Source organism: Primulina huaijiensis, chromosome 2 (assembly GCF_012295235.1).
Source record: "Primulina huaijiensis isolate GDHJ02 chromosome 2, ASM1229523v2, whole genome shotgun sequence".
Taxonomy (NCBI): Eukaryota; Viridiplantae; Streptophyta; class Magnoliopsida; order Lamiales; family Gesneriaceae; genus Primulina; species Primulina huaijiensis.
This window is the reverse complement of record NC_133307.1, coordinates 23193907-23215388: the sequence shown is the minus strand read 5'-3', so window position 1 is coordinate 23215388 and position 21482 is coordinate 23193907. Positions and strand designations below refer to the sequence as shown.

The following is a 21482-nucleotide window of genomic DNA, read 5'->3' as shown; positions in this document are numbered from 1 at the left end:
ACTACCTTAGTAAACATGTCCGCAGGATGGTCGTCCGTGGAAATTTTACCAATCTTGAGTAGTACCTTTCATTGTGACATCACATCTCTTATGAAATGGAGTCTTACATCAATGTGTTTGGTCCTTTCATGATTCACCTGATTCTGGATCAATTGCACTACTCTTTTGGCTATCACACCATACAATCACCTTGATCTTAATTCCTTGCAGTTCTTCGACTAATCCTTTGATCCATATGGTAGAAGTGAGATTTCGGCAAGGAAAATTCTCTAATTTTTTTTTATTTTTTTATTTTATTGATTTTGAAGACCTATTTATACAACCAACAAGACAAAAGCAATACCAAAAAACTACACGGCTGTTTGAATTTTTTTAGTTAACCAAAATCTTTCAAATTACTTAAATCCTGTGGGTCCAATCCGGGTTGGACCCTTAAAAAATATANGACCCCACCTTTTGTCATCCCTACTGAAATTTTGGCAAGTCGGGACGAGTTTAATATGAAGTCGTGTTTAGACCGAACCCATTGCCATCCTAGTGAAATTTTGGCAAGGAAAATTTATTGATTTTGAATCCAATATCATGAGTTCCCTCGAGGTACCTTAACACGCATTTAACAGCTTGCCAATGTTCTAACCTGGGTTGTGCCATAAATATGCTTGCTAGGCTCGAAGCATATGCCATATCTGGCCAAGTACACACATACCCATACATGATGCTGCCGGTTTCACTCGAATAAGGAAATCTTTCCATCTTTCTTTCTTCACTTTCTGATTTAGGACATTGTTCTGAAGATAGCTTAAAGTGTGCTCCAATCGGTGTGATCACTGGTTTTGCCTGCCACATGCTATATTTGGTGAGCATCACGTATACTAGCTGCGTCACATGTATACGGCCTTTCTGCCTATCACAATGTATTTCCATCCCTAAAATCCGTGATGCTCGGCCCACTTCTTCCATCTCAAATTCAGAAACCGATTTGATTGAGATGAAATATTTTTTTAGTATAAATAATAATAATATATATATTATCCTGGTCGGATATGAATATGATTATTTAAAAACCGTCTTCATCCAATACTTGAAAATTTCATTATCCGATTATTCATTTATTTAATCGAGATAAAAAATCTAACTAATACCCTCCTCCATTCATGTTGATATTGGATTCTCCGTCAGTTCGAAGGAAATTGTCAACCACATCTTAATTTTAATATATAAGCAGTTAAAAAATATGTAATGTCTTTTAGCAGAAATACATATAGTGGATAAAAAATTATTGAAATATATCCTTAGAAATGAATAATAAATTATAAAGGTATCAAGTATAAATAATTTGTTTCATGAACTTGGGATTTTGAATTTTTTATCGTGTTTGTTTAATGAAAAACATTGAGGGACGTGAATATTTATATATATATATATTATACAGCAAATAAAACCCACCATTCAGTTCTGTCCCCGAAACATGCAAAATAATTACATGAAAACTAAAAAACATGCAATAAATGTGCTCGGCATTTCAAACTTGAAATTATAAATTTATTTACATAATATAAATGCCGAAAATTTAAACTACGTTTTCAACTCACTCGTTAAATTTTAACTTCAGATTTTTTTTTTAAAAAAAGAAACTTTAGATTTTGATATATTAATTTGAAAATAGAAACAGAAGAACAACGTGTTAATAGTGAATTATGTGAGAGTGGGGTATCATCACGGAACCCAAATTCATCCTGCTCTCATGCTTTCGGGAAAATAATAGTAATAGTAATCCTGTTCTTTGTTGGGCTTACAACATTTGTTTGTTTTATATTTATTTGTCCATGCATAATTATTTATTCTTATGCTGGTACTTGTATATATATATTTTCGTATATTGTGCTAGAAAACCTGCAGCATTTCTCTTAACTTTATTTTCTTTAGAGTAATTAATCAAATATATATAAATATATTTTTATATAGACAATATTAATATGGAATCAAATATTATCGTTAGTAGTCTCCCTCGAGGCCATTTTCGTTCCACCATTTCCGCCGCGGCAATTTCCGCTGGTTCGACTTTGCACAAGGATAGATCCTCTCCCTCCGATACTTCTTCAAAATTTTCGCCCAATGTAGACGACATAAAGAGACATGTACAGGTCCTCGAAACTCAAAAAAGCATTGCAAATGTTCATATTGAAAAAAAAAAGTGGTAAAGAGGATAAACATCCAAGATACCACGGAGTGCGCAAGCGTCAATAGGGGAAATGGGTGAGTGAAATTCGGGAGCCGAGGAAAAAATCAAGAATATGGCTGGGGTCTTATTGCACGCCTGAAATGGCAGCTCGAGCGCATGATGTGGCGGCTTTAGCCATCAAAGGAGCCTCGGCTCACCTCAACTTCCCTCACTTAGCTTGTAAGCTCCCCCAGGCGGCATCAGCTTCTGCTAAGGACATTCAAGCCGCAGCTGCCAAAGCTGCTGCATCCACGTTTCTTGACGAGCCGAGCCAAGACAAGCTGTTTGCCGCTCCTTACTCCTCAAATTTAAGGTTGGATAGCAGGGAAGAATCATTAAATTCTGGTAGAAGTATCAGTGAAGACGACATTTATCTCGACTTGCCGGATTTACTCCTGGATAGATCATCTCACAGTGATGCATATAGTTACCATGAATCTGGATGGGAGCTGGCTGGAGCAGATATTACATTGGCGCTTGAAGATAAGTTTGAACGGGGGCGTACTAGATATCAAACCCTGCTTTTAAATGTATCAAATGTGCCCTACTAATTATAAATGGTTAATAGGAAACTTAGTCGTGTTTATAATATATATTGGTGCTATAATTTGTTTATGTATGTATAATATGTTTGGAATATTTTTTTCTTGATTAATTTGTAGAGAAAATTGTTGAAATGATCTTATATTTTGAGTTTTAGGTCTTCTAACTTCAAAATAATACAATTTCTCCACCTACCATTTTATTTACAACTATTCACAAACTTTATAAAAATACACACATTTCAATTTTAAATTTTAATAATTTAAATGTAAAAAAAAAAAAAAAACGTCAGCCTTGGAGATGCTCTAAGGGCAACTCCAACCATCCAAGGGATTTTCTTTCCAACAGGTCCCCCTTGATTAGCCACCAAATTTCTTGCGCCAAATTTGGTGCAAAAGCTTTTTTTTTTTTAAATGCTTTTTATTTATTTTTAAATTATTATAATTAATTTTTTTTAATAATTAACGAATGGTGATTTAGTGAGTAAATAATATAATTTTTAAATATGTAATTTATACAAATTTTATAGAGCTAAAATATTTAGTGCAACGACACAATTGGTAACTTCAATTTTAAACACATAATTGAAATACAAATATAAAAAAAAACAAGTTGGATGAAATTACAACGAAAATATAAATTGCACTATTTAATTATGCGGTAAAATATATTTTTGGATTGAATATGACCTAAGTAATCAAAATTAGATATTAATAGTGTAAGTTATTTCTTTTTTGGCTTTTAGTTTATACATTCACCGGAATGTTGACATGATGTTAGTATAATCATCAATATTTTTTGACGTCATATCTTAATTTCATGTATCGTGTCACCATTTTTCGATGTGACAGACATTAGTGCTAAAATTAAATGAGACTAATTTTTTTTTAAAAAATAAACTACGAAACGAAGACTCAATTTCGATTAGATAAAGGACTAAATTAGACCAAAATATGTAAAATTAGAGGATGATTTTGACGGTTTTTTAATAAGTTTTATATTTGTTTTTACTTGAGAAGAATATTGTCGTATGTTTTATATATTAGACATAATAGTCAGATAGGTCTTTCGCTTAGTAAAATATACTCATAAAATAATAAAGATCTATTAAAAAGGTGTGTTCATAAATATTTGTATGAAAAAAGGTACAATGCATGACTTGTAAAATGTGGATGCATTTGGAAGCTTCAAAGTTATGAAGCACAATATCGGACGTACAAGGAACACCTGCATATATTCAGTCTAGTTATGTGCCAAACTTCAATAATTTTTTATGTTAAATACAAAATTCATTCCTCTTAAATTTAAATATTTGAAAATTTACGTGCCATGTCCAAAATCTTGTGCCTGTGATCCCTCAAATTTTGTGGATTGAAATAGAATTATAAAATAAATTAGAAATATAATTTTTTGAGTCTTACTGTCTTAGTCCTTTTATTTGATGCAACTGATTTTTTTTAATAATTACAATCATTTTATCGTGTGGCAAAGAAGTGTCCAAGATCATGTTGGAAAACCATGATGGCAAACCAAAGGAAAATGGACCGAAATTGCTAAAAAAATGAATGGTACAAGTCTAAAATTTAATTTTGATAATATAACGGACTAAAATCATATAAAGATAAAAATGGAAGAAAAAATAAAAAAAATCCCAATATGTATTATATCAACAAAGATTTAATATGACGTGCTCGCTCTAACTCGAAAAAAGGAGCAACCTATGTTACTAGAGTGCAATGCACTTGCGCATTTTTTTTAAAAAAAATTATATACTTAATCCCTATAATTTATAGAAATTTAATTCGATCTTTTCTGATCACAATAAAAAAAATTAGTGAGATAATTATAATATTAAAATTGAAAGTTATTTACATTAAGAAATAAAAATATTTTCCAATGAAATTATCATCAAATCGACACTTTGCCTTTGGAAATTGTCGGGTTCTGACATCAACTATGTAATTGTACTATTTCTTCACATTTCAATATCTTCCCAAATACACATCCATGCCATTTAGACTCCCTGTACTTGTATGCTGGCCACGAATCGATTGATCTGATGCTATTATCTTATGATATTATGTACATACATATTGGGTATAATATCAATATATAATTTAGGAGTGTTTAATTTCTACTTCTAAAAAAATGTGTTATGAGTTTTTGCTTTAAAAATTTGCGAAGAAAAAATCCATAATAATTTTTTTTTACAGATTACAAACATTCCTTTAGGTTGTGTTTGGATTATTAGGTTTGAAATCAATTATAATTTTATTGTTTACAATGAAAATAAATAAAATTTTAAATCCAAACTTTATATATTTACATATTAGTAATACAAAATAGAATAAATTTTAAATGAACTCAAGACTGGGTGAAATTGAAATTAGCCCTAATTAACATGAAATATTATATATAAATTTGTAAGATATAATGAATTTGAAGTTCATGATCTTACTTCTCTAACCAACAAAAATACATTTGAATATATATCAAATCTGTACATTTGAAATCCATCAATCCAAACACAACCTTGCATGTGAAATGAAGATTACAATGGAAAAGTTAAAGATAATTGGAGTATTGGTAGATCTTTTTGATTTGTGCATCATGTTGCTATAATTAATTCAAAGTTACGTTAATATATACACTCGACATGTATACATATTCTTAATCAACTTTTTGCATGAATAAAACAATCAACCTTCTCATTCGTACACAAAGAAAACGATCACATCGTGGGACGTATAAATATGAATGTTTTGTAAGAAGAAATGTGCGTGTGTCGGTGGCTTTAAAGTACGCCAACACATGTAACATAATTGCAAAATACCTAGGAGTTTTTATTTTTATTTTTATTTTTATTAATTGGAATTGGGAGTTTTTATTTAATGTCTATTCAATTCGGAATCACGCATCTCCCTTATTCGATTAGGTTTATATCATGTATGAAAAGAATATTGGCCATACTGCGAGGGATTTGAGTTTGCCTGCTTGGGGCCGATGCATGTTTTGTTATTATGCCCAACATTCTTAAGATAGGACCGAATTCTCGTCACTTTATCAAAATATATAGCTAGTGTGATAACGGTGTCATTCAAATATTTTAAATCGTACTAACAGCTCAAGCACTATGTTTCGATTGACATGTAGATTACATTTATTGAGTTATCGAATAACAAAATGCAAATTATTTTCCAAATATGATAATTGAAGATGCACGGCAAAACCAAATAAATATTTCCCTTTCGGACCAAAGTAATATTCTACTTTATTGATGTTCCAAAAAAAGTATAATTTGTCTATATTTAATTATTTCAAGAAATTAATGGATATAAATATGGGGCCAGACAAATTGATCACTGTGGATCGATGCGTATCGAAATTATATGTCCCCATTATTATACTGTTGTTTCTGTTCTTTTCCTTGGAAATTGTCAGTTGAAAAACTAGGAAAAGGACCTCGAAGAAATTCGACTCCAATTTGTTTTGATTTTAGATAATTTTGATCCACGAATAAATTAAAATAAACCCAAAAAAATTATATACTTGATCGATCATCAAAGTGCCAAAATTTTAAAAAAAAAATATCTAGTCGGTTGTCACTTTTTATCTTAACTTGGTCGATTTTAATTTTATATCACACAGTTACCTAATCAGGATTTCAGATAGACAAAACACTAATTTAAATAAAATTTTCAATTAGAAACAAATATGCTACTTTTAATATTATTTTAAAATGTTCTCATTTACTTGTCACGCTACTACAAAGAAGGAGGGCTCTATAATACGAGCGGACCAGAAATTTATTGTTTTTAAAATCCAAATGATCGTTAAATTACACTCCAAAAAAAAGGATTCAACCATCCACACGATCGCACCATGTTTTGAACTAACACAACGAACAAAAGGAACTTGACAAGGCCTGTAAATATTTTCTTCCCTCTCTCCCTTTTAGGTTTCAGTTTCTTTTGAATAGATTATTAATCTTCTTCCTATCGTTCCATGGTACGCGGATCTGTATCGGTTTACCTGTATAGATAAATTTTGAAATTTTTACAATTTAATTTAGTTTTTCCTTTTATATATATATATATATATTCTTATGAATACAATCGTTATGATTCATGCATGTGTGTGTGTATATTTTGTTGATAGGTCAATTGGTGATGACCAGAGATGGCGGAGGGATCATATGTAAAACTGACCAAAGATCAGGCTTCTTTCCAAAATATTACTCCTGGTGAACTTAACCAGCCTATTGACATTGAAAAGGTCTCTCGATTTACAATAACACAAATATTATACTCTACGTTTCTCTCAAATTGATAATATAAGCTATACATATAATTTTAAAATTTATTAGAAGAAGGTTACGTTTGTCATTTAGCCTACACGAGAACAAGGTTTATGCATTTATAGTTTTGAATTTGTTTGTTTTTTTTTTTTTGCGATTTTGGTCATTTATGTTATCAAATTTCAATCTTAGTTAAGAAGCTTTCAATTTTCAACAATTTTAGTCATTTTTCATCGGGTCTATCAATGTGGTACTTTACACGTTTGTGACATATCAACATCACGTCGGAAAAATGATTACAATTGCAAGCAAAAAAAAAAAAAGATAGCAGACTAAGACTTAAATGTAACAACATAGATGGAGTCAAATATACAAAATGACAATTTATAAAATAAAAAAAATGCAAATCATTGATCAAATGTGACAATTTTATTTAATGTTACGACTTATAATATGTTATTGTGGATAAAATTGGTGACAATTATTGGTCACAGCTGACTGCTCGTAGATGCGAACAATGTGGACAACCTTTACCTCAAAGCTACACACCACCGGCAGATGAAGATTGGACTACTGGCATTTTCGGCTGTGCTGAAGATAATGAGAGTTGTAAGCTTCATTTTTGCAACAATTTAAGTGTGTAAAATGTTTAAGATTCGGTCATGCCAGTGAAATTTGTGGCATTTTTACGTGATGAACATGAATCAATTCCCACATATGTATAAATCGTCTCCTAATGTAATACATAGGTATGACGGGTCTGTTCTGCCCTTGCGTGTTGTTCGGGAGAAACGTTGCTACAATGAACGACGAATTCTCTCAGCAAGGCGCTTGTATCGGGCACATGATATGTGTCGAAGGGGGCATCACCCTTGCTGCAATCACCGCGGCATGTAGTGGCATCGACCCGGACACTGTGTGCCTTCTGACTGAGGGTTTGTTGTTTGCTTGGTGGGTGTGTGGTATCTACACAGGAATGGGTCGACAACTGTTGCAACGGAAGTATCACTTGAAGGTATGCATGTGCTTTTTGAGTTCTCTACTTATTATGGAATTTAACATTGGATTATCGGGCTCTTCATTTGGTAAGTAAATGATATATAAAATATGCTAAAATTACATTCTATATATAATGATTTTTAAAGAAAGATATGGCAGTATAGATTAAATATTTGTAGTGAGTTTGTAGGATTCGCCCTGTGATCCATGCCTAGTGCACTGCTGCCTACACTGGTGTGCTATATGCCAGGAGTACAGAGAGATGAGTAACCATTTGTCGGAAACTACGGTCGTAAATCCTCCCGAGCTTCAGGAAATGAATGTAGCCCAGCAACGAGGATCTGCAGCATCTTCTTCTCACGAAGATAGTGGACATAAAAACTTGCAATTGCAGCCTCTGTGAATTATGCATTGATAAAAAAAATTTCTAGAGTACCCTGAAATCTTTGTATCTAGATTGCATTTGAAGCACAAAATGTAAATTTTGTTGTTTATCCTTGGACCCAGATAGATATATACAAAGCCCAAAGCCCAAGGATGATTTTTGAACCCAAATATTATGTGTGTGTGTGTGTTTCATTATCCCACAGATTCGCAATGGAAAATATTAAACCAGAGACTAAAATGAATCTTTTCTCATTACTTATTGAATGGAATAGAAATTCGACAACTGCGGATGATTTAATTCCATTTCAACACTTTTTTTTTTTTTTAACTTTTAATAACATAACGACAATGGTAAAAACATTTAAAAAATTAAATAAAATTCAATTTAGTCAGTTTTATATATTCTTATACCTTGAAAGATAAATTAAGCCGGACAAAAATACTGACTATATTGGTAAATGTATATTCTATTTCTTTGTTTATTTATTATTAAGAATATAAACTTCCATTCTAATTCAGGTAAAAAAAAATTCATAAAAACTAAAGGTTATTAGATATACAAATTCGGTTATTATGTAATTCAATTACATTGTAATACAAGCATAATGCATAAGTTATTCATCTAATATCAAATATTACAGTTTCACGTAAAGATGAGTTTACAATAATAAATAATATATTTTTTATATATATATTATTATAAAAATAATATTTTTTACGAGTCAGACAAATAAAATCGTGAGACCATATGATATAAATGATCCAAAAATTTCCCGAAAGATTTGAAACATTTGTTTGGAAGTTTTTATGAATTCCAAATTTGACATTAATCTAGTATGTGTTTACGCTACTTTCATCATCGGATAGTACAGTCACAGGGTTTTATCCTAAAACCCTCGGGAAAATGGCATGCTCCGCCCGATCCTCTGCGACGCGCCTACTCTACACCCTCTGCACATCTTCTTCCGAGTTCGGATTCATGCCGAGCACCCCTGCCGGTGCTCTGCTCACGGGGAATTTTCAGCTCCGCCAATTCTCTGCCGGGAGTGCTGCTGCCGCGCGGCAAAGGGAGGAGACGAATGCTTGGTGGAAAGAGTCCCTGCAGAAGCTCCGTAACATTGGGATATCGGCGCATATTGATTCGGGTAAAACGACGCTCACAGAGCGTGTATTGTATTACACGGGTCGAATCCACGAGATCCATGAGGTCAGAGGGAAGGATGGGGTTGGTGCGAAGATGGATTCCATGGACTTGGAGAGAGAGAAAGGGATTACTATACAGTCTGCTGCCACTCATTGTAGCTGGAAAGATTATCAGGTTTTTTTCTTTCGAATTGATTATAGTTTATTGCCTTAGACCGAAAGTAAAACTGTGATGTATTGCCTCAGACCCAAAGAGTCGATGAGTTAAAAAAAAAAAAAAAAAAGAAGAAGAAGAAGAAGAAGAAGAAGAAGAAGAAGAAGAAGAAGAGGCTAAACTATGATGTATTGACTCAGACCCAAAGACTTCCGGTTTCCTTTTTTTATTTTTTCTAAAAATGTGATCTTGTCCCCTAAATTAGATTATACTGTCCAGATTAGTATACATGAGAAAACTTTATCGAAGTGGATGAAATGTCAGTTGACAGACAGTGTTTTTTTTAAAATCAGTTAGCATCACGCCTTTGATGTTACCAACGAGTTGAGACTCCTCAATGGCAATGTTGGGATTTTTCAAAATCTTGTTTAAAATTTTCTGCAAAAGATGTTGAAATATTCTTTGAAAATTAGCCTCTTGACCACATCCAAGCAAAGGAGCGTGAAATGGATATTTGGTGTTTCCAATTCATGGTAACACATTATTTGATGGGGAATAATAATGCATAATCTGTTTTTTTATTGGTTGTATGAGCTGAATTCACACAGGATGTAGATAAATTTTCGACCTTGTTTACTAAACTAATTTGATTCTACCATTTTTTTGGGTTTCAATTTATGAAATAACAGAAAGTATTCATGCTTGGGACCTTTTTAATGTTCTGATCTTTCTATTTTTTTTCCCCTTTATTGTTGCAGGTTAACATAATTGACACCCCAGGCCACGTTGATTTTACTATCGAAGTTGAAAGAGCTTTACGTGTGCTAGATGGCGCCATTCTTGTTCTATGCAGTGTTGGAGGTGTACAGAGTCAGTCAATTACTGTTGATAGGCAGATGAGAAGATATGAAGTTCCGCGACTTGCATTTATAAACAAGCTGGATCGAATGGGGGCTGATCCATGGAAAGTTCTTAATCAGGTTATTTTGGGTATTTTTATTACTGCTTGCACTTAAGTAATTGAATTCTAACGAAAGCAATAGAAGCCTGTAGTGTTAAGATTTTTAGAATATTGAAATTTCTTGAATGTGGTTGCCATTGTTCGAAATTGGTATGACTATTGTTTGAATATAGATTAATGGCTATCTCATAACACTTCTCGAAAAGCATTGAGACTGAAGGGTCGTATCCTTAACTTGCCGTACTTGACACTATTGCTGCAGGATGATTATGCCCATAGTAGTTGAAATTTTTATGTTCTGCTGCATTTCAGTCACTTATTTTTCTGGATTTTGGGAAAGAGAGATTCTTTATGGAGAACTAGATACAAAGGCAGTTGGTTTATGGAAAGTATGGTCATCTCCTGTTTGTTGTTTTTCCTATCATTTTCTGTTACTTGTTTTTCCCCTTCAGTTATAACTGTCCTTACATTTTCTTTTATCTTACGTGAATTGAGATTAAGTATCCGGTAGTATCCCTCTTGTTTTGTAGGTCATGCTTCAAGTTTTCCTCACTGGATTTAGATGAGTTTCACCAGTTGAAAACCCCAGCTGAAACAAATACAGTTTATTATGTATGAGACTTATTAACTGAATCATCTTCTCTTTCTCCCCATAGGCGAGATCCAAACTTCGGCACCACAGTGCTGCTGTGCAACTCCCAATTGGTTTAGAGGATGATTTCAAGGGCCTTGTCGACCTTGTCACTTTGAAAGCTTATTATTTTCATGGTTCCAACGGGTCTGTCTAATAACTTATGGTGTAGCATTGGTTGGTAATACATATGTTCCCCTTTGTTTTTTAATTATTTTTGCCTATTGCAGTGAAAATGTTGTGACTGAAGATATTCCTGCTAATGTTAAAGAATTGGCTCTGGAAAAACGGCATGAGCTGGTTGAGGTCGTCTCTGAAGTTGACGATAAGCTTGCTGAACAATTTCTCAGTGATGAGCCTATAACAGCTACTGATCTTGAGGTAATGCAATGTGGAAACTGTGGGATTCCCAATAAAGGACATATGATTTACGTTAAGTTTGTAGCCTTTTTAGCTTTGAGTGACTTCTTTAAGTATCTTAGACCATTATCGTTGTATATATTTAAGTTTTAGGACATGTTGAGCTGTACGGTGTTTAGAATGTTTATACCATAAACAAAAAAAAACGAAAATTCTGAGAAGTTTGGTTCAGTTGCAAACTGATGCTGCAAAATTTGGTCAGTACGCTGTTTGAAATTCTGATCTGTTGAGTGAATTGAAGCCGAACCATATACCTTTGTTTAGTAGGTTCGATTGAACTGTGCTAGATGTTCTGTTAAAATTATCTCATTTTTAATTTGATGTTTTGTATTAAGGACTTGGTATGGATATCTTAAATTGGATCTTTTTAAGTTATTTTTAACAAATACTATATTATTACAGACTTCATGCTTTATATTCTTGTACTTTATTATACGACATATTGTTTGTTATCCCACCATATTTAAGAAAATGTGGTAACCTTATATTGAGTTTGAAAATTCACATAAACTAAAGTAAAAATGTCAAAACTAGAAATCTGGAATGAAGGAAAACTATGCAATTTAAACTGGAAAAAGGGGCAAACACATAAATCATGCTTTTGGTACCTTACGAAACCTAAGCCACCTAAACTGAGTCTCTGTATTAGTACATCAGATGCAGAAGAAAACTAATAATTTTCCAAGTTAAGGGAAAACATAGGTTTCCGCTTGAACATTTTAGCAAATCTGTTGGTGTCTTATTACAGTGGGGTTGTTTAGCATGGTTTTCTCTCTGGTTTTCACTTTGAACCTTGCTCCATTTTAAAAATCTGATTAAGTTCTTGACTTCCATATTTGTTCAAAAGGGAAGTTTTGTATCTGACATATTCGTCAGTGTGTGTTTTTCGTTGATCTGAAAAGATCCCAAATATATTTTTATAATTCTTTTCTTCTCATTTTTTGTCAAATATTCTGTCTTTTTTTGGCATCGATCCTCTTTTCTATTCATTTATGATTATTTGTGGTGGCTGGTAGTGAATTTCAAGATATGGTTTTGTAACTTAAACCCGGAAATATATATTGGTTCACTTAGGTTACTGAAGCCATTTTGTTTTTATGATGCCTGACAAATCTGATCAAATCAGATTTTGCCGTACTTGGAAACTGAAAGGCAAAGTGTAATGTAAGGATGGAAAAGTGTTAGATACGTGAGAAAGCTTAGGCATTTTCTTGTGCTCTTGTTTGTTGGTGTTTCTTAACTACGGACTACTGATCTTTCAGAAGTATTGAGCTCTGAATCTGCTCTTCCCTGTTTGAACTGTAGGGTCTTTTGTTGTGTTGCTTTCCTATAAGGCTGCTATTGACCGGAACCTTCTACTTTTTCACAGGAAGCAATTAGAAGAGCCACTACAGCACGGAAATTTGTGCCCGTGTTTATGGGTAGTGCGTTCAAGAATAAGGTGGGGTTTCACATTTTTTTTTTATATATATTGAGGGTTATTAATATTATATCAAAATTTCAATTCCAAAATCTACCCAGATTGCATATTTTCTCGTTGCTTCTGAATGGTTCATATACTGCATTTATTACGTCATGCAATTTCCTTGTCAAAGTACAACTTGGATGTACAAGGTTTTTTTAGCATTTCCAACTTTGTTGGGTCTATATTCTTGTTTTGTAAGATGACTTAAAATTATATCGTTGTAAATTTCTCGATTTTAATGTATCTTTCTCTACTGTCATGCAACAGTTGTTAACTTTGCCTACTTGGTGGTTGCAGGGTGTTCAGCCATTGCTAGATGGTGTCCTCAGTTATTTGCCTAATCCAACCGAAGTTAGCAGTTATGCTCTTGATCAGACCAAGAATGAGGAGAAGGTTTGTTGGACTATTTGCTAAACCGTTTACCTTAGCCTGTAATTGATTTGTGAACTTCTATTATTGCAGGTCAAATTGTCTGGAAGTCCAGCGGGTCCTCTTGTTGCCTTAGCTTTTAAATTGGAAGAAGGGCGATTTGGTCAGTTGACATATCTGAGGTAGTAAGGATTTGGTAATTGGTTCAACTCTATTGTAGTCCATATGCCATTGTATTAATGCACAAATGGCACATCCTGTACAACTTAATCACCTGCAGCGACCATTAATTTGGTTCTTGACCTCTTTTCTTGTTGTAGAATATATGAAGGCATCATCAAGAAGGGTGATTTTATAATGAATGTTAACACTGGCAAGAAGGTTAAGGTGAGCTTGAGGACATAACAATATGATAGAATCAATCTGAATTTTTTATCTACCACGTCGATTGAATTGTCTGATAAAGCCTCAAATTTTGAAATAATTGTTTATTTCATTTTCTGACTGTATAAGGATTGCAATCAGATGTGTCGATTTAGACTTTGATTTCATTGAGGAGAAAAGGAAAGAGCACAAGTCACTAATTGTTGGATCGAGCAGCTTGTTGCCTTTTTGTTGTTTCTCTGCTTCTCTTGCTAATATACTGGATGAAGCATGCATTCATTGGGTTCTTTACTTAGTTCTAAAATATGGTCCAGATTTAAATACATTACGAAGTCGAAATTTATGTGAAAATCGAAGCATTTAGCTTCTTTGAATTGCTTGCTCATATCTAATTCTATCTGAACGGCATTATAGGTTCCTCGCTTGGTTCAGATGCATTCGAATGAAATGGAGGTTAGTCATCTGCAAAACTGCTGGTGTGTTTTTGTTGTGATTATTGTTACTCAAAATCTATGTGGATATGATTCATGATTATTTTTGAAATCGCACTAGCTGAACTATTTCTATTTGCCACACCCATTTCGTTTCAAGCATAAGTGCACCAATCAACATATAGAGATATTTGAGTGACAGTTCATGCTTTTCTTGATATTATTTTCTTCTGACTCTCATGACATATTAATTCCTTAAGGTTACTTCCATTGTTTGAAAAATATTTTTCCTTTGTTGTTGTGGTGGTTTTGCCTCTGATTTGATTGATTTCAAGCTTCTTGTTTAACAGGACATTCAGCAGGCACATGCTGGGCAGATTGTTGCTGTATTTGGTGTAGATTGTGCTTCAGGTACCACATGCTGTCATAGGTGGCTGTATTTGGTGTAGATTGTGCTTCTGGAAATGCACCCTAACAAAAGGGTAAATCTTTGTTGATGTGTTTGTAACTAGGTGATACATTTACTGATGGATCCGTTAGATATACCATGACGTCAATGAGCATACCTGAGCCGGTGATGTCATTAGCCATTTCAGCTGTTTCTAAAGACTCGGGGGGGAATGTGAGTGCTCCAATGATGTTTCTTCTGTGTATGAATTAGTGCTATAATCATGAATTTTGGTTTTAGTTTTCTAAATAAATCCGATCTGTGTCCTTGATTGACAGTTTTCCAAAGCTCTGAACCGTTTCCAGAAGGAGGATCCTACTTTCCGCGTTGGCCTAGACCCTGAAAGTGGACAAGTGTGACTTTCTTTTACGTATTTGCTATTTTCATGTGCCAAAACTGCAGCTTGATAACCGTGTTAGTTTGAAGTAAACAACTTTTGCATGGTTTTTCCAATGGTTTCTGAACAGACAATTATATCTGGAATGGGGGAGCTCCACTTGGCCATATATGTTGAGCGCATGCGAAGGGAGTACAAGGTGTTGCTTTCTTCCTTTGATTATAACAAGGTTTCGTCTATTATGGAAAACTTGATACTATTTTCATTTTCATTTACTTTTTGTTAGGTTGATGCAAGTGTTGGAAAGCCACGTGTCAACTTTAGAGAAACAATAACACAGCGTACTGAATTTGATTATCTGCATAAGAAACAGAGTGGAGGACAGGGTCAATATGGAAGGGTCATTGGGTAAGTGTACGTTGGCTTACTGATGGCAAGTCCATCATATTCTCTCTATCCATTGTGCTTTTACTGGTAGGGCCCATTCTTTTTCTCGGAACAACATTCCATTGTTGTTATGAGCATTTTCAGTTTCTTTGTTTTGGAGCAACTGCCATAAATTTGTGCCATGACCTACAACTGTTTTGGCATTGTTCCTAGCTGCAGTTGTCTAATGCCGTACTTGGCTTAATGACGTACTGTTTATGTTTATTACCAGTTGAAATTCAGTTTATCTTCTATGATTGTTTGATGTGCCTTCTTGTTTGAGACAACTGTGCTGTAATTTGACTGTACAATAAAGGACTATTATGACATTCTCAACAGTAGCTCTGTTTTATAGTTCAGGAAAGCTAACTAGCCTGAAATGTAAAAGTGCTTAACTAATGTTGTACAAGTGTTGCTCACCAATGCTATTTTTTATCGCACATGTTCTTACAATATTGTTAGTCAAGCATCAAAAACCATGTAAACCCACAATACCATTTTTCACATGTTCTAACAATGTTCCAGGAAAGCATCTTTATGGGTTGAATGCTACATGTTTATCGTTAATGTTTTATCCTCTGCCTTTTGTTATCATTGAATTGTCATCTTACTATCTCTATCTGACAGGTACATGGAACCACTTCCCCTGGGATCACCTACGAAGTTCGAATTTGAAAACATGCTTGTAGGACAAGCAATACCATCCAATTTCGTACCAGCTATTGAAAAGGGTTTTAAAGAAGCTGCTAACTCGTACGCATTGAATATTCTTTTCTTGTTTCAGATTTGACTAAATGCAAATGACTGTCAAAAATTGTTGTTTGGGTACTTCGGAAATTTTATTGTTATCACCCCTAAGAGGACTATCTAGAGATAAGTTGTCTTGTGGCCCTGAGGCTAGTCAATGAACTTCTTTGAGAGAATGAGTTGGAGTCTGAAAAATTGTGGCCCTTATCTTGTTGCCCTTAGGCTAGTCAATGAACTTCTTTGAGAGATACCAAACTTCATCAAAGCATTGTAGAGAAATGGAAGGCCATTTGTTCATAAATTCTGGGGAATTGTAGTTATGATTTAGAGAAATGTTGCCTGCATTAATGTTTGAGTTGAGCTGTCAATTTATATCTTCGTTGCGGGTCTAAAACTTGTTTCTTCCTTGAGTTAGTCCAATGGATGTGTGCATGTATGATGATGCTATGAATGCTCTGTCAATTGAATATGGACATACTTTCCATGCAGGGGGTCACTTATTGGCCATCCAGTTGAAAATATTCGCATCGTTTTGACTGATGGTGCAGCCCATACTGTGGATTCAAGTGAGCTTGCTTTCAAGTTGGCCTCTATTTATGCCTTCAGACAGGTTCTTTTTCCATGCTTTAGAACTTTTAATATTCAGTCGTCTTTACTTTTCTTAGGCATTTGATTTCTTCCCTGGAATCCCAAAGAGGGTTTTCTAGTGTTCTTCAATAATCTAACACAATTCATTTTCATTTGGTTTTTTTATTTATTGTTATTATTTTACTAAACAGTGTTACACAACTGCAAAACCTGTTATATTGGAGCCTGTGATGTTGGTGGAGTTACGAGTCCCCACAGAATTTCAGGGAACTGTAACTGGTGATATTAACAAGTCAGTATCTTCCTTTTTTTCATTTTTTAGAACATAATAAAAATTCATTGTCGGCTAAATCTTTTCACGATCTTTCAAAATGCAATATAAGTTAAATTACAAATTTACTGATTTTCTGAATCTCGTGAATACTTGAAAGGCGGAAAGGCATGATCGTTGGGAACGACCAGGAAGGAGATGATTCTGTAATCACTGCTCATGTATGTATCATATCGTGTAAATCAATCTCCATGTTCGACTGACGGCCCTCATTAAACAACATTGTCTATATCATATAATTTACATCAGCAAGCTCTTCTGTTTTATGTTTTGAGTTAGATTCATTCATTGCTCTCTTTTCAGGTGCCTCTCAACAATATGTTCGAGTACTCAACATCCCTTCGTTCAATGACACAGGTGAAACATCTGAGTACTGTCCACAGCGTTCCAACAACAATTAAATACAGCTCAATATGTGTATTTGATATGTGTCTTTCTTCTTTCTAGGGGAAAGGAGAGTTCACAATGGAGTATTTAGAGCACTCTCAAGTTTCTCAAGACGTGCAGATGCAGCTTGTGAATGCATACAAGGCAACAAAGACTTCGGACTAGCAGGCTATGTTTTTGGAGCACGATACACTACTCAATTGTATTGTTCATTGTTATTGATTTTTTTACTTTAGGGTGATATCTTTTGTTTTTTTTTTTTTTTTTTTTTTTTTTTTTCTGAGAACTGGTCGTTCAGTCTTGAAAATTTAAAATAAAAAAAATATATATATATATAATGTACCTTTTAATTTGTTACGATTGGAGTCTTGGACTAATAAAGCCTTTGTATTTATTATATGGTGAAAAAATATATGGTTAGGAGGTTTTTTCATGTCTCATTCTGTAGCAAATTAATCGGCATTAAAACAAGTCATGACAATTACGTACTGCAAATGCCTTGCTTTGAATATTCAAAACTTGTACTTTTGTTTTGTTTTTGTTAAGAGACATTGAATCAGGCCGCTCGTACATTAGCTAAAAGCGTCGTTTCTGTTTTAATATATTTCTTTAAATGCAAAATTTAAAAAAAAAATTCAAAAATATGACACACTTGTAAGCATACACACATGCTTGGTATTGATTACCTCCACGTAAATCAAAGGGTACGGGTTGGGGTGGGGGGGGGGGAGGGGTCCTGATCGCTTAGTTTTCCCAATACTGAAATCAATGTAATTGTACGATGACATTGTTTTTCATGATTAAGGTAATTAGATGTGACTGTACGAAGCATGTAGTTGTTGCTTTGCTCTAACTATTTTATTGCTGAAAAGGAAACTCAGAATCGAGCAATCAATGTTTCATATTTACCCCCTTCTCACCCAATATCTGGCTGGAGTTTAATGTTTCTTTTTATTTTCATATTATTTTAAAAATATGATACATCAAATGCAACACTCAATTCATATTACATACTTTTTACAAAAATATTATGATAATTAAGGAAATAATATTTCTTGAATTGTTATAGGATATGCAAAATATGATTTTATTCGTGATGCATGCATGATCTAATAGGCAGGCATCTTTATAATCAGTTATACTTCTATATTGTGTTATTAAGTATGAGACCTTTTATAGCAACTATCTTTTGGTGTTATTGTATGTCTTAATAATTATATATTAATAAAGTGATAAAAATTTAATGCAAGTCACATGTAGTTTAGCAGATAGAGCCTTTGCTTTCTAAACTTCAAGCTGTAGGTTCAATTCTTACTTTGCTCTTTTTTTTCTATTTTTTAAAATTTATTTTTTAATTCATATATCAAAATTACAGTGTAGGCTCTCGCTATTTCTTGTAATTATATTTTGATATTCATTTAAATATAAACCAAATGAATTATCAAAAATAATGTACAAGCATGTCCGTAACGCGTGCATCGGTGCACTTAAATATTTATTGATGTGATTACAAATATATGAAAAAATTTATACACCTTTGTATATGCCTATCAATCTGTACATATCTACATTTCATAAAATAATCTTAGATTATGTTTGGAGCAATTGTTACATATTTACAAGCAATATGAATTCATGCCTAATTGAAAGGTCTTTTAAATTCGATTATGGTCAAATTTTGGGGGTTCTACTTAATTTTGACTTATTTGTCCAACTCAATTTAAATATGCAATTAATATATATTGAACAACATTTAATTTGTGCATACGTACAAAGTCAATGCATGTGGGTGTGTGTGTGTGTGATTTTAAATTTCTTGTGGCAGTTGTTCAATTCTTTTATAATTTTTGTTATTGAAAAATCAAAATATTACTTTTTCAAACATTATTATTATTTTTCAAACAAATATAATTTTCACCATTAAATTATAATGAAGAGAAAATATCAATAATTCGATTAGTGAAGTAAATTTATGATTTATGGACGAGACATTTGGTGGCTTTTTCAGTCGTTCCCCCTCACCAACAGACAGCCCCCTCACCTTATTTTTCAGAACGCGGTCACCTCGCCGCCTCTTATATTTTATTATTAAATTCTAAAATCAAGTGAATTTTCTTTTTTTTTAAAAAAAACATTTATTAAAATAATTAAATAATGTAAATGGCAGTTTTAAATCATGTGAATTATTATTATTATTATTATTATTATTATTATTGTAATGAATAAAAAAGAGAATATTACTTTTTGGTGACAGTCCGTACAAAAAGAGTCAACGTCGGTGTCAGGATTTTTCCCACCAAATGCCTTTGCCACCACATTCTCTTTATTTCATATCTTTGTTCCCTCGTCCAATCTACATCATGTCTTCTTACCCAAACTTCAATGCATCCAACCGCCAACATCTTTCAGAAATTACATTAATCATCATATTCATAATTCATATAATATTTATAAATTAATCAAAATTATCAAAATTGGAATTTAGACATAACTCAACCACAAAAGCTAGTTCAAGAGGAGAGGATTGTCCAATCCCATATATATACAACTCCCATGTATTTCATCCAACCGATGTGAAACAACTAGCACACCCTCCTCACGTCTAAGAATGAACATCTGGAACGTGAAGTTTACAAATGACTCAAATATGGACAGAATGAGTGGCTCAATTATGGACGATCCAACACATAACGGTGGAACATGAGCTCTGATACCATGTTAAAATTGGAACTTGAACATAACTCAATCCCAAAAGCTAGCTCAAGAGGGGAGGATTGTCAAAGCCCATATATACAACTCCCTGACATTTCATCAAATCGATGTGAGACAACTAACAAAAATATATTGAATCATTTGTGTACATATAATATTTATGCATTAATCAAAATATATTGAATCAGTATTTCCATCCAGTTACCTCGAGTTGGCTATTGCTTCGATCCTATGTATACGTACATTTTCGCTACCATATTTCTTATTATTCATATAAAAGAAGAATTTTTCTTGAAGTAAATCTGAGTACATGTAAGCGGATTGAATTCGGAAAAAAAATCTTTTATAAATGTCTATAGTTTTTGAGCCTGTAAACTTTGGTTTCCTTTTAAGTACAAGGGCGAACATTAATTTTGATGGATAATGGTAAAGATAGCTTAGATATATCATACATTGATATTTACATCAATTATATTGTAATATTTTGTTATTCAATATATCGTTAGATTTCGACAAATTGTATTTTGTTATATGCGAGATTTGATGTATAAATATTTATGTAAATATAGCATAACTCAATTTGGATTGATTACGAGATCTTGTACTGATTACCCAAGTGTTAAATCTCAGTTGTCAGTTAATACATGTTATTGACTTGTTATAGCATATGCAACCTTAATTTCTTGAATTTATAACCATTGAAATAAGCATTGTACAAACGGACAATAGGACATAATTTGTCACAACTCATCATTAAATCGGTCTGATCAGTTTAGCTCGTTTTGATAACTCTAACTAAACATATGAAAACTCACTGAGATGATTTAAAATAGATATATTTTAACGACCACTGCTCTTATTCATCAAGCAAAGAAAGATGTATACCATCTAGGATCATACGATGATCAATAGGGTTGCTATTTAGATGTAATAACATATATATGGTTGATTATAACGAATTTGTTTATATATTTGTTAAACACAAAACCTTATTGGTCAATTTTGTGATATGATATTTATTTGAGTCATTCATGACAAATATTATTTTTTATATGGATAGAATTGATCTGTTTCACAAACATAAATACATTAAACTATCTC

The 21482-nt window shown here is 33.0% G+C and overlaps 2 protein-coding genes and 1 pseudogene across 3 annotated transcripts; all 3 read left to right on the top strand.

The window, feature by feature from the left end:
- The first annotated feature begins 1901 nt into the window (after positions 1 to 1901).
- On the top strand, positions 1902 to 2791 carry LOC140960215 (ethylene-responsive transcription factor ERF039-like; annotated as a pseudogene).
- A 3829-nt stretch (positions 2792 to 6620) lies between these two features.
- Positions 6621 to 8670, top strand: LOC140960202 (cell number regulator 6-like). Of its 2 annotated transcripts, none has more exons than XM_073418379.1 (5): positions 6621 to 6691; positions 6923 to 7039; positions 7556 to 7670; positions 7811 to 8076; positions 8251 to 8670. In XM_073418379.1, exons 2-5 carry the CDS (start codon positions 6944 to 6946, stop codon positions 8461 to 8463), a joined length of 690 nt encoding a protein of 229 aa, XP_073274480.1. In that variant the 5' UTR covers positions 6621 to 6691; positions 6923 to 6943; the 3' UTR covers positions 8464 to 8670. The 2 variants fall into 2 exon arrangements, with proteins under 2 accessions (XP_073274480.1, XP_073274470.1); XM_073418369.1 differs by having other exon boundaries at positions 6626 to 6772.
- Positions 8671 to 9241: 571 nt separating this feature from the next.
- On the top strand, positions 9242 to 18099 carry LOC140970650 (elongation factor G-1, mitochondrial-like). Its single transcript, XM_073432465.1, has 20 exons — positions 9242 to 9765; positions 10503 to 10724; positions 11362 to 11483; positions 11567 to 11717; positions 13126 to 13197; positions 13519 to 13614; positions 13684 to 13772; positions 13911 to 13977; positions 14389 to 14427; positions 14756 to 14816; positions 14918 to 15027; positions 15132 to 15206; positions 15321 to 15389; positions 15477 to 15598; positions 16244 to 16369; positions 16853 to 16973; positions 17143 to 17243; positions 17383 to 17443; positions 17586 to 17639; positions 17730 to 18099. Exons 1-20 carry the CDS (start codon positions 9352 to 9354, stop codon positions 17832 to 17834), a joined length of 2277 nt encoding a protein of 758 aa, XP_073288566.1. The 5' UTR covers positions 9242 to 9351; the 3' UTR covers positions 17835 to 18099.
- The last annotated feature ends 3383 nt before the right edge of the window (positions 18100 to 21482 follow it).